Raw genomic sequence first — 13,615 nt, 5'->3', positions numbered from 1 at the left:
ATGTGAGATTGTAGAGGACTTATTGAGGATAATATGATAATTTCTATTCTATACAAGAGGACACCTTTTAAAAAAAAAAAAAAATCTTATAGTTATAAGCAAGAAGATGACAACATTTATATTGGTATTAATATTTCTATGCAGAGAGCCTGCTATAAAGAATACTTCCTCAGTAGGCACTACAGTTTAGATTCTGTGCAACGTCCCCTATTTTAAGGAGGTTTAGGGTCAGTGGATTAGAAAAACAAACGGTTTGGATGGGTCTGTTGTATTGGAGAAAAGCTGCCTCTAGGATAAGAATTCACTCAGTTTTCTTATCTCTAGCAGCTGATGAATTATCTATCTTCTTCCTTTTCCTAGCCAACAGACAGAACAGGCTACCTGGACAAATTATCTAGAGACGGTATCCCCTAGTGCAATATAAGGAACACTTTTTTGAAAGTAAAATTCTAGCTGTGCACGCCAAGAGAGGGCGTAAATCTTATACCCCTTTATTCTAGAGTACGCAAATTCTTTTAGATTTTCAATATTAATAAACAAAGAGTTTGACAAGACAAACTAAATATTGGTTATTGGATGAAAGCGTGTAAGATTTACACCCTACAGGTAGCATTACTCTTTTTGAAAAGATTACCAGGGATACCTATACTATAATTTAACCTTGCGATAGCATTAGACTTGTGAAGCTTAATGGTGCCCAGCCCAGCACCGGCCTGAAGAAGAGTTTTTTTTTTGTTTTTTGAGAGAGATAGGTAGCATGCAACCCGCTACGTTTATTTCATTTAGAAATAAACTTAGCTGAAAATGTAAATAAACTAGGACTCGTACTCGGAACCTCGGATACCACCCAGCAAGCCCTTTACCACTTGCGCTAGAGACAATCGGTAGCCCGAAGAAGAGTTGGGAAATGAACAGTGAGAGTTGGAGTAGAGATCCCAGCCAGACCCGCTTTATGGTGGATCTCCTATAGGATCCAATAACCCAATTACTCTCTCAAAGGGGATCTCCTATTGGATCCAATAACCCAATTACTCTCTCAACGGAAAAAGAGGCAGAACAAAAAAGAAACAGTAATAATAGAGTACTAGCGTGGGAAGAAGAAAAAGGTAGTTGCGTCCACACACCTTAATCAGTCATCTGAATTTTATAATGAAGGCAGTTTCCTGGAAAGGATGCAAGCACGCCCAGGCCTGCGACATGGAAAGGGGCTAATGATATTACAGCCGTAGTCTATACTACAAGCAATGAAGATTACTTAACAATAGAAAGTGAAGACCTACATGGTACAACTGATTCTGCATTTACAATTATGCACTCTTTGCCAGATCATATTTTTCAGTGCCTGGCACAGTATATGCAATTTCTACCAGTTTACTTTGGGGCACAATGTTCCTCTCCAATTTATCTGCTTTTGGTTCGGCTTATCTGAATAAATATTTAGATACCATATATAGATTGCAAATAAGTCTACGTCCCCACCAATACGACCGACACACAAAATAATTGGTTTTCCAATATATATGGGAGCCGAATGCACTGTAAAGACTGCACAACAGCACAAGTGCACAGAGATGCCAGAGGATCATTACTTCAACCGCATTTTACGGTCTCCTCCTCCGATGACAAGAACCCTCTTTCACATTCCAACAACTGGTTTCGATCCAATTTACTAATGAGTTGCTTTTTGCCTCAAAGCTCGTGTATATTATTTTCTCGTTGCTGAATATATCCAGCATATAAATGCATTACTTCGTCGCCCAGGACATCAGGTCACACCATCATAGCTGTGAGCCAGTGCTGGCTACTCCATAACCAATATTAGAATTTAGAATCCCTCATATCTTGAAACATTCAGTGGCATCTAAGTTGGATGGGAATGAATTGGCACCATTCATGAAAAGTATGATCACAAAATCAATTGTGTATTATCTCTTGCCAATATTAGCAAAGTAAACATCACATTCCTCAAAAAGTAAAGCTATCTCACCTTTTGGCCCTCCTTGGTTTTCCTTCCAATAAATCATATTTTCTGATGGGCATTCAATACATAGACAAGCCCTCAAGACAAATGAAGATGCATTAGGAGTTGCATAGAACGGAAGAACAATAGTGCAGCTCCTCTCATCATCATTGCCTCCAAACTGACCTAAATCCAGGAAAACATATTCAATTGATTCACCAACAACCATGCGGAGCCACAATCTGTCATTATTTGACACGTTGCAAAGAGTGATGTGATACCTAATACCCACAGGCAATCCTGAAATATATAAGAGGGGATTCTCAGAGTTGTTATCGAGAGCTCGTAATTCTCCTTTTATGCTTTTAAAGCCACCATAAAATGTAATCTGCCGAAGATCAAAGAGGTCAAGTAAATTGCAATGATTAATCTGCTGAGAAGCACTATTCATCCTCCTTTCACTAACTGCTTTGCTTACTTCTTTAGAGAAATCAGAAAGCATAATGGACCCTTCTGAGCTGAGAAATTCCAACCGAGAAATTATTTTCTGCAGCTTCTTCAACACGGAGTCAGAGAAAATTCCAAACTTTGACAATCTAAGTATGGTAGCAAACAAGGAGAGCTCTAAAATATGGAACTCGATTTCACTGTGCAGCCCGCGAAAACAATACGTCAATCTTTTAAGCGACATATCTATTTTTTCCACCAATATTTCAAGTGCCACCATTCCAAAAGAGTGAGAACTTTTGGCCTGTATTTGCTCCCAGAATTCAGCAACTAACTGGATCACCTGAACATATTGCAAAGCAAAATCCAAAAAAGCACTAGCAGGTCCAGAAGCACTCTGAGCTAGCATTTCCAACTCCTCCTTGCAAGTTCTACATGAATATAATAACCATCATAAAATTGGATGACAAATGCTTCAAAAGGAAGAAAGAACAGAAATTTTATTCCTCTATCAGTAAGCAAAGGTAGAGACGAAAAATAACCTGAATATTCTTTGCACCTCATACGCTCTACATGCCTTCACCAAAGGCCAAGTTTGTCCAACTGTTTTAAGAATCACCTCTACAGATTGCATTAGCTCTTCACTTAAGTGCTCTTCTTTCTCTTTAGAATGTTGAGGCTCGTGCGAGTCTGACACAGTAACCTTACAACAATCTGATGCTTCATTTTGATTAGGGGGGCTGCATATTTCGCCAGCCTCTTTAGAATCTGATGTTTTGTCCAAAAAAGGCATCCCACTGTAACGACATAAATAGGCCAAAAGTGCATCTCGATGTATAACATCTTGCAAAGCACAGGATATCCTGCCTAGTAATGTGGCTGCATAAGAAAATATTACTGCCGGAATATCGCATGTATACTTCTTGTCAGGGAAAGAAGAGGAGATTGATACCACCAGCATTGCTGAAATTCTAGGGTTGTCCAAAGTCATCTCCCCAGAACTTGGTTTTATCTGCAACTTGGATAATAATTACGTATTTAATTAACATCGAGAAAAGCGTCACAAAGCTAAGAAACATGTTTATGCACAAAACTAAATCGCAATATATAAAGAAAAACTAATGGTATTTAAGGTAAACTTTGCATTTTATTCAGAAGTGGAACATGTTGTTTACTTTTCTAAGAAATGGTGATAAGAAATACCTCTTTTGCCAAATCTTTAGCTAACTTCGCCGAGAACTTTCTGTGGTTCTTACCAACAAAAAATAAAACATAGAATATATCTTCTTCTTCCTGAAAACAATGGAAAGGGAAGTCACTATACGATAGAGAAAAAGTTTAAGGAAATTTAAAAAACTCTTAGTCGCTGTTTCGATAACTTAGTTAAGAAATGATTCTTGGAACTGCAGATGATAAAGGAAATCAGAGGTGACTTTTAAGTCCGTTAATAAAGAAGGGACAAAAACTTAGTGTCTCCTGATAATTAGAATTTAAAACAGTATAAGAAAGAAATCCACCAAAAACTCACACCCTTCTTTAGCATCCTCTACTACCAAATATCCTACAATAGGTCATGCAAAAGATGGTTGCTGAGAATACCTACAGAATATGGCATAAATATTCATGATAATTTGATAAATTACAAAGTACAAGCATAATTAAAATGTTCCGCCAAAAATATAAATAATTTAGCCCAGAAAAGTATATACATGAAGGACTGCAAAGGTGCTAGATGATCAAACCTCCGGGTTTGTCTCCAAGTTCGTAATAAGACCATCAATGACTAATTTGAATATCTCAAGATTGGGCAATTTCATTAGCCGAAGGGATTTCCGCGCAGCAGTTCTGACTAAGGCACTGATATCAGCCAATAAACCAAGGAACTGCAAAACTAGTATATGATTAACATCATTGAGAATATAAGTCGAGCAATGATTATGAAATACTCATCCAGATAGATTCAAGATGTAAGTTGCAAATAAGTAACAATTTTCACCAAAAATAAAGAAAAGAAATTAGCTAATTTTTTCAAGATGTCAATATACTGATATTTTGGTAATACAATTAAGCAATATCATCAACAAGAATTTCAATTTTTGACACATAGAAAAAATACTCCCGAAATAGCAAGCACTTGCTCAAACATTTCTACTTGCATATTATAAACCAAATAAGTATACAGAAATAAGAAAATATCAGGGATAAGACCTTAGACTATAACAAAATTAACGATCAAATATCTCGAGTCATTCTCAAATGGGATGAATTCTTGTAAAATTTCACAATTCTTGCCTCAGTAAATTGTTGTCGAAGATCATAGTGAATCATGCAGAACTGATAGTGGCCATCTAGCCCTAGTGAATATCAAATTTGTAAAAGTGGCAAAAGTTTTCTATGAATGATGCCCTTATAATAGTTCGAGAAGCTACAAGAACTTCGAATGCACTATAAAGTAGTTGGAAGAGTTATATATTTGCAAAGACAGTTTACACATCTATAAAGTCATCATATAGCACTACTGACACTAGTATTTTTATTTTAATAGCTAGAAGAACATACCATGTGCATATGCTTCTCCTGCACTTTTAGATGATCATATGTTGCCATAAGAAATATTGTTTCCAAAGTCTGCAGTCGGACCACTTCTGCATCATCGTTCAACATATCCATTAATAAGCTTAATGCCTCATCAGCAAACCGGACAGAGAATATAGCGAGCATCCCCAAAGATTTACAGGTGATTGCCCTTACCTACAGTAAGCCAGTAACCAAAAAAAAAAAAAAAAAAGGTAAAAGGCAAAAAGTTAAATAAAATTAACAACAGAAGGATTGTAGACTATCAGAAGCAGCAGTACTGAGATTATGAGAAAACAAGGGGATGGGATAGCACGAAAAAAGAATATTGACCTCATGGTGTTCATCCTCAATTCCGTGTATAAACGTGCCAGCAGCACGTGAAAAAGAAAGTTTGGTTTCTTTTTCACATTTGCTGACGATTTTGCTTCCACTCCTGTTCCCTAGAACTTTCTTAGACAATGATTGTAACAGAGCACTCTCAGAAACCTCCTTGACATTTCCAAGAGCATCGAAAGCTTCAATTCTGACCTGCTTACTCATGTCTCTTGCCATCGAACAAAGCTGAAAAAACAAATGCGAGGTTAGCATAATTGATGACTAGAGCGTACAAGCTTATGCTAGAGTAGCAAATTGAACCAGTGAAGATCTTACCAGTTCCAAGTTGTTCAGTGTTCAATCACCAATCAATCATTAAATCTTTTATGCAATAAAGACTATCAAGATGGCAAGCAAGAACTCTTTACAAAATAACTATGTTGCCAAGGAATGCACTTGGAGAATGTCATCACTAGTTGAATGGCACTAATAAGTTTAGAAATAAGTACACTTTTGTAGATTGGGTATGAGGATAGAGCACAGAGATGGTATACAAATTAGATATAATCAAATACTGGCATAATTGCATGTTTAGCATTTGACAAAGTATTTTTTTTCCAAAGTGAGCAAGTAAATTTACAGGCAAATTCAACAGTTCATTATTGATTTTCAGTTTACACTTATACTACATAAGCTAAACGCTAATAGTTAGCTACACAATAAAGGAAACAACAAGCAAAATATAAAACCTGAAGTTTTACCTGAACAAATATTAGCTCCGTTTGTTCACTGCTATCCGTTCCCTTTGCACCCACCCTGAACAACTCCCTGCACGAACTGACCTAACAGTAGAACATTCACATACCATGACTTTAGCCAATCATTCAGCAAGATTGCAGAAACCAGATTCTAGAAAGTGAAGCAAAACTGAGGCATAAAATCCTCACCAATCTAACAGCAGCTGATCTCACAAGCTCATCCTCATCCTTAAGAAGCTCGACAGCACGGTTATAGCAACATCTAACAATCAAACTGTCCGCATCAGCCCCAATTTCCTTGCAGAGTGCGATTAAGCCATTAATTGCAGCTATTCTCAAGGATGGGTAGAGGTCGACAGTGAGAGCTAGGAACACTCGAAACAAACAATTATGCCCTAAAATAACACTGCCCCGAGATTTATATATGCTCGAGACCAACAGATCAAGTATCCGCGATCGCACAGCAACACTCGAGCTCCGCACAAGCGAAAGCACGAGATCCCCATCCAAAACAGATGCGACGAAAGAGAACCCCATACTGCTGCTTCGGGCTATGGCAGCGAGAGCGGCGAGAGCGTCCGCGGCGAGGCGATCGGGGCCGTCGAGGAAGGATCGGACAGCGGAGAGCACCGCCGGGGCGAGGGAAGGGTGGAGAGCTGCGGCCTCGCCGAGGAAGTAGAGGGCGCCGCGGAGGAAGGAGGCGTCGCTGCCGTGGTCGGCGAGGGCGCGGACGAGGGCGTCGGCGGTGGAGCGGCGGGTGGTGTCGGAGGAGTCGCGATTCGCCATGAGAGCCCTCGCGATGGCGAGCGAGCGCGTGAGGCGGAGGGGGGAGGAGGAGGAGGAGGAGGAGGTGGGGGAGAGGTGGAGGTGGAACCTCTCGAGAAGGAGACGCTCCATGAGAGTGAGAGGAGGGGGAGGAGGAGATGAGTTTCTAGGGTTTTGATTTTGCGGAGTGCTTTTTCGTTTACAAATTTGGATTCAGATGGTGTATGCGGCGGGAAGAAGAAGAGCACGTGAGCCGAGGATTCTACTCGACCCGCGCGCGGGTAATTGGGCTTATAAGCCCGGTCTACCTAAAGAAGGCCCAGCTTTGTAGGCTTAGTCCACACTAAAATAAGGGCCCGTTTGATAGTGGGCTACTATACTCCCTCCTATTTAATGCCCTTGGGCAAAAAGAAATTAGAGCGAGAGTATATATGAAATTATATTTCTTCATCTTGTACACCGATCGGAGAAATTATATTGTGATAGTGATTGCAATCTACACGATGTGATGCTTTTTTTTTTTAGAGAGAAATGAACAAAACATTTTTCTTTGGTACTTTTCTATCTAATGCAACACATCATCGCAACTCCAGATATAGTCTTTTATTATTATTATTATTATTATTATGTGTTGTTTGATTGAGTGGAGAAGGTTACCCCTCGTTATAAAGGGTTGCACGCTTTCATCGTTTATAACGTTGGTGTTTTAGCATTTAGGGTTTTGTCTAATATTATTATATTTTAAAAATACGTAGTTAGATGTGTCAACAAGAAAAAAAGAATTATTTTTGCAATTATTGACCAGAATGCAATGTAAAATGGTTGCATGCCAAAAAAACTCTCTTCTAAAAATCCAAATAAGTATAAAAAAGTTACTATTTATTTTTTGTTGCCAAATAAAGCTGAATAAATGTGTAGAACACAAGTACTTTTCACCCAGTTCCGCATTCTATAGTGCAAAATTGCATTTAAAAATATTAAGAAAAAAAAATACAGCAATATCAAACAGGCCTAAGAAGCCTGGTTGAGTTAAAAAAACAAGGAAGGATAAACTTGAAAAACTTGACCCTTACTAAAAATAAAAATGTTGTTATCGATCAACTGCGCCTTACCTACAAATTAATGCCAAATCAAGGCCCCGCTTTTCTTACAGGTGAAGTAGCCACAGTTGTTTTATTACATTTGATTTAATTGTCCCATAATCCGGTTTTGGTTTGTCTCTCTGCGAAATTGAGCTTTCCGAGCCTTAAATGGTTCCTTAGATACAAAGCTTTCTCAACTTGTAAAAGAGTAGCTCTCTTTCAATTAAGAGTATCTAGATCAAGGTTTTAAGTGCCCGTCGGTACGGGCCATATCCACAGTGTCATACTATGTCAATAAGATACTGGTACGATGTAGATCCCGTACCAATGGCACAGTTTAAAACCCTCTATTTTTTAAATTAATAAATTATTTTCTTAATAAAGTTCAAAAGATGTGATAAAAAAACATAATAAATAGTTAGAATATTTTGTTGCTAAAGAAAATAAATATTTATTGCTATTATATGTGTCAGCACATAAGAATTTTTTTGACCAGTACCATCGGCACGGCTCGACACGTACCGTGTTATACCGTAGCGGTAAGTTTTCGATACTATCTCGTGCCACGATACTTAAATTCTTGATCTAGATAATTCACTTGGACCAACATATTAAACCAAAGTAACAACCGTATATAATATTTATTTATATATATACATATATATACACACACACACACACAAAAAAGGAGAGCAAGGTACGCAACATGGGCACCCCCCATCTTTGACCAGTAACACTTACCAACCTGATCTGATCCGACCCAACCCGACCGGACGCGACGCGACCGGAATGATCAACCCATGACCCAATCCCCCTTACCTTTTCCATGTTGCATCCATGGTTAGCTACATATTTGGTACCGGTGCTCATCTGCAACTTAACTACCGATTTCCGCACCCTCACGAGCACACGCTCACCCCCCCTCCGCACCACGCGAACTACCACACACTCTCTTCTCGCCAGATTCTGACCAAACTCCGCATATTCTATTGCAAATTTTACAATCCCACACCCTCTTTATTTTTCTATTTGTGAATTCTTAATCTAATTCCCATACGATCTATCCATAGTTAGCGTGCAGCTAAACACCCCCCACCTAATCAACCTCATCGTACATAGCGCCACCCCGCGCCCCTTCCCCTCGGCCCATGTTCCCACGTGGCGTGACATAGACCCCGCCACGTGTGCTTTTTGTTGCTCGTGTAAGATCATCTATAAAACTCGGGTTAAACTAGCCACACGAAACCAAAAAATAACCAAAGCACTCTTCTTCCTCTCTCTCTCTCTCNAACAAGTCTCATTTGAGCGGAAGCACATGCGGAAAGGGTTGCTTCTTTGACTCTCTCTTCTCTCTCTCTCTCTCTCGGTACAGCAGAGGTATCGCGTACGGACGCTTCGCGTTCCCCACGGCGCTTGAGATCTCCTCGAGTTGCGTGTCGAGCTGTGGTTATTAATAATCGCAGGTTAAAAAGCTGCGAGATGTCGCGGTTCGTGGACAAGCTCTCGTTCTTCGAGAGGAGGAGCTCGCCCATGGAGGAAGCCGAGGACGTGGCGCGCAACGGCCTCCTCGGCCACCACCACCCCCTCTCTCCTCCTCCTCATCCTCCTCCGCCGCCGCCGCCGCCGCCACAGCCTCCGGCGCCGGACTCCTCGCCCTCCGCCACGCTCGCCCAGCTCCTGAAGCGCGTCGGCGACGCGCGCAGCGACGCCTCCTCCCCGGCGTCCTCCCCGTCCCACTACGTCCTCGAGCTCGGCGAGGTCGCCGCCCCGCGACCCCCGCAGCACCAGCCCTTCGTGCTCTCCTTCACCGACCTCTCCTACAGCGTGAAGCAGCGGCAGGAGGGCGGCGGCGGGGCGTGCCTCCCCTACCGCGGCAGCAACCGGCTGGCGACGGACCCCATCGCCGCGGGGGGCGGCGACGGGGCCCGGACGAAGACCCTGCTGGACTCCATCTCCGGCGAGGCGCGGGAGGGCGAGATCCTGGCCGTGCTCGGCGCGAGCGGGTCGGGGAAGTCGACGCTGATCGACGCGCTGGCGAACCGCATCGCGAAGGAGAGCCTGCAGGGCAGCGTGACCCTGAACGGCGAGACGCTGGACGGGCAGCTGCTGAAGGTGATCTCGGCGTACGTGATGCAGGACGACCTGCTGTACCCGATGCTGACTGTGGAGGAGACGCTGATGTTCTCGGCGGAGTTCCGGCTGCCGCGGTCGCTGTCGGCGTCGAAGAAGAAGAGCCGGGTGCAGGCGCTGATCGACCAGCTGGGGCTCCGCGCCGCGACGAAGACCATCATCGGGGACGAGATCCACCGCGGCGTGTCGGGCGGGGAGCGGCGGCGCGTGTCCATCGGCATCGACATCATCCACGACCCGATCGTGCTGTTCCTGGACGAGCCCACGTCGGGGCTGGACTCGACGAGCGCGTTCATGGTGGTGAAGGTGCTGCAGCGGATCGCGCAGAGCGGCAGCATCGTGGTCATGTCGGTGCACCAGCCCAGCTACCGCATCCTCTGCCTGCTCGACCGCCTGCTCTTCCTCTCCCGCGGCCAGACCGTCTACTACGGGCCCCCGGACGGCCTGCCGCTCTTCTTCTCCGAGTTCGGCAAGCCCATCCCGGAGAACGAGAACCCCACCGAGTTCGCGCTCGACCTCATCCGCGAGCTCGAGAGCACGAACCCCGCCGGCGCCGCCTCGCTCGTCGAGTTCAACCGCTCGTGGCAGCAGCAGAAGAAGCCGCCGCATCCCAAGCAGCACAACAACAATCACAGCAGTGCCAGTCCCAACAACGACAATAACAACAATACCAACAACAACAACAACATGATGTCGCTGAAGGAGGCGATCAGCGCGAGCATATCGCGCGGGAAGCTGGTGTCGGGGGCGACGGACATGGGGGGGGCGCGGGCGGATCGGTCGGTGTCCAAGTTCGCGAACCCGTTCTGGATCGAGATGTGGGTGCTGACGAAGCGGTCGTTCACGAACACGAAGCGGATGCCGGAGCTGTTCATCATCCGGCTGGCGGCGGTGCTGGTGACGGGGTTCATCCTGGGGACCATCTTCTGGCGGCTGGACAGCTCGCCCAAGGGGGTGCAGGAGCGGCTCGGCTTCTTCGCCATCGCCATGTCCACCATGTTCTTCACCTGCGCCGACGCGCTCCCCGTCTTCCTCAACGAGCGCTACATCTTCATGCGCGAGACCGCCTACAACGCCTACCGCCGCTCCTCCTACGTGCTCTCCCACGCCGTCGTCGGCTTCCCGCCGCTCATCTTCCTCTCCGTCGCCTTCGCGCTCACCACCTTCTTCGCCGTCGGCCTCGCAGGCGGCTTCTCGGGCTTCGTCTACTTCGTGCTCATCATCCTCGCCGCCTTCTGGGCCGGCAGCGGCTTCGTCACCTTCCTCTCCGGGGTCGTCACGCACGTCATGCTCGGCTACACGGTCGTCGTCTCCATACTCGCCTACTTCCTCCTCTTCAGCGGCTTCTTCATCAACCGCGACCGCATCCCCGCCTACTGGATCTGGTTCCACTACCTCTCGCTCGTCAAGTACCCCTACGAGGGGGTGATGCAGAACGAGTTCAGCGACCCCAGCAAGTGCTTCGTCAGGGGGACGCAGATGTTCGACAACACGCCGCTCGGCGGCCTGCCCAACGCCCTCAAGCTGAACCTGCTCAAGGCCATGAGCGCGTCGCTCGGCGTTAACATAAACAACAACACCTGCATCATGACGGGCGCGGACATTCTCAAGGGGCAGGCCATTACCGATCTCAATAAGTGGAACTGCTTTTGGGTTACGGTCGCGTGGGGCTTCCTCTTCCGCCTACTCTTCTACTTTGCATTGCTGCTTGGGAGCAAGAACAAGAGGAGGTAGAAGCGGCCACCGCCGCCGCCGCCGCAGCAGCAGCAGCAGCAGCAGCACAAGAAGAAAAGAAAAAGAGTTTTATTTGGTTTAATTTCTCGCGAGCTTTTTAATTCTTTTGTGTTTTAACTATAAGTTAAAATATATGGGCTATATACACATAGCATCATATATATTTTATGTAAGATGTAATATTCACAGCTACACTTGCTATTTTCGACTGCATCAAGTTGTTCATGATGTAATACATGTGAAAAATGCTTTTGCTTAATTTGAGACTAGCTAGTTGCATTTATGTAGACTCGTTATTTTCATATACGTGCACGAACTCTCCGGTTTAATAAGCATGATGAAGAGCTAGAGATGAAGGATGAGTATAGATCTAGGGTTTTGAGATCACGCAAAACTCAACAGCTAAATTTCACTGTTATTTATATGCAGGAAGATGAAGTTTTGAGAGGGTTGACTAGGTCTGACTTTCGGATAGGAGATTAGGTCAACCTTATGACTTGTCTAAAACCCTAAGTTGGTTCTACTTTCTTTGTGTTTGTATTCATATGTACTTATTGTTGTCCTTTTTAATTTTTTCCCTGGGAAAATTGAAAAATTTTCTTGTATACTAAACAAGTAAATATAATTATGTGAAGGTGTTTTAATGAAAACGACGGTGAGAAACTTAGTCATTTAGGAGAAAAAGAATGTTTGAGTTGCTTGATTAATTTGTGGGTGACCAAAGATTGGTGAACAAAATTTAAAAAAAAAGAAAAAGAAAAAGAAAATCAGGCTAGATAGTTGGGTGTGGATGTATGGCATACTTTACCCAACATCGCAGTTTGATGATCAATATCTGAAATCTCAAGTTCAAAACCTAGCCAGCTCCTTTATGGCATGCTTCTTTTTTTTTTTTTTGGCGACTGTCTTGTTTCTTTATCGAGGTCCTAGTTGCCTCATCCTTATAGCCTAGTTCATCCATTCAATGAATAAAGCAGATAGTGTGTTATCTTATCTCAAAAAAAAAAAAATGAATAGTTTATTATCTTTCTTTTGAAATATATATATATATATATATATAAACATCTATATTTATTGAAAACAAATTAATCAAACTTATTAAATCTACTCAACATTAATCAGTAAATAAACTATGTTATGAAATAGCATCACCCATTCTAGATGGGTGAGCTGAGGATGAGGAAGTTGGTCTACAATTTGGGTCAAGTTATAAAGCTTTTTAGTGACATGTACAACTTGAAGAAGAATGAATGCATACATGTGCTATAATGTTTGCTTGGTGCCAAGTGCCAAGAAGGTTTCAAAGATTAGATCACCAAATCTTTAGTTTAGATAACAAATTAAGCTTTGCATCGGGGAGAGGGAATTTTTTGGGTGGCCCATTCATTGCTGCAACTTGTTTCAAAAGAAAGGGCCACTAATTGGTAATCTCCTCTTTCACCCATTTATTGGGCAAACCCCATGATTGGTCCCACCCAACCAACTTTGCCCAGCTGGGTTCTCAACAAGAAACCACCTAATCTGGAGAATTTACCAGGGCGGCGTTCTCTTTAATTCCCTGGTAATTAACTCTATTATTTATTGGTATCACTTAAAAAGAGATGTGAATTATGAGAGGGGTATTGGAATATTTGTTGTTACTTGTTAATAAAACTAAAGAGAGAGATGATTTTGGTGATGGTGTTGAAAAATATACACAGAAGCAATTAGCAAGTAGGATTAAATTAAACTCTCCACTTGAAACCGCACATGAAAACTTCTCTTTCATTGAATAAAAATCCTTCAAAAATAAGCCTCTTTTCCTTGTTTAATTATTGGAAATTATTCGATAATAGCACATGTATGAT

General features: G+C 43.2%; 2 protein-coding genes across 3 annotated transcripts; one reads left to right on the top strand and one right to left on the bottom strand.

The window, feature by feature from the left end:
* On the bottom strand, window positions 1,094–7,059 carry LOC109724422 (protein SIEL). Of its 2 annotated transcripts, none has more exons than XM_020253239.1 (8): window positions 6,247–7,059; window positions 6,061–6,141; window positions 5,315–5,545; window positions 4,967–5,158; window positions 4,150–4,290; window positions 3,611–3,700; window positions 2,950–3,425; window positions 1,094–2,838 (listed from the first exon to the last, which is right to left on the bottom strand). In XM_020253239.1, exons 1-8 carry the CDS (start codon window positions 6,952–6,954, stop codon window positions 1,926–1,928), a joined length of 2,832 nt encoding a protein of 943 aa, XP_020108828.1. In that variant the 5' UTR covers window positions 6,955–7,059; the 3' UTR covers window positions 1,094–1,925. The 2 variants fall into 2 exon arrangements, with proteins under 2 accessions (XP_020108828.1, XP_020108829.1); XM_020253240.1 differs by having other exon boundaries at window positions 2,950–3,419; window positions 6,247–7,058.
* LOC109724389 (ABC transporter G family member 5-like) lies at window positions 9,276–12,051 on the top strand. Its single transcript, XM_020253201.1, has one exon. It carries the CDS (start codon window positions 9,384–9,386, stop codon window positions 11,766–11,768), a length of 2,385 nt encoding a protein of 794 aa, XP_020108790.1. The 5' UTR covers window positions 9,276–9,383; the 3' UTR covers window positions 11,769–12,051.

The sequence above is a fragment of the Ananas comosus genome, linkage group 18 (genome assembly GCF_001540865.1).
Source record: "Ananas comosus cultivar F153 linkage group 18, ASM154086v1, whole genome shotgun sequence".
In the NCBI taxonomy this organism is placed as follows: Eukaryota; Viridiplantae; Streptophyta; class Magnoliopsida; order Poales; family Bromeliaceae; genus Ananas; species Ananas comosus.
This window is presented reverse-complemented; position numbering and strand designations above follow the sequence as displayed.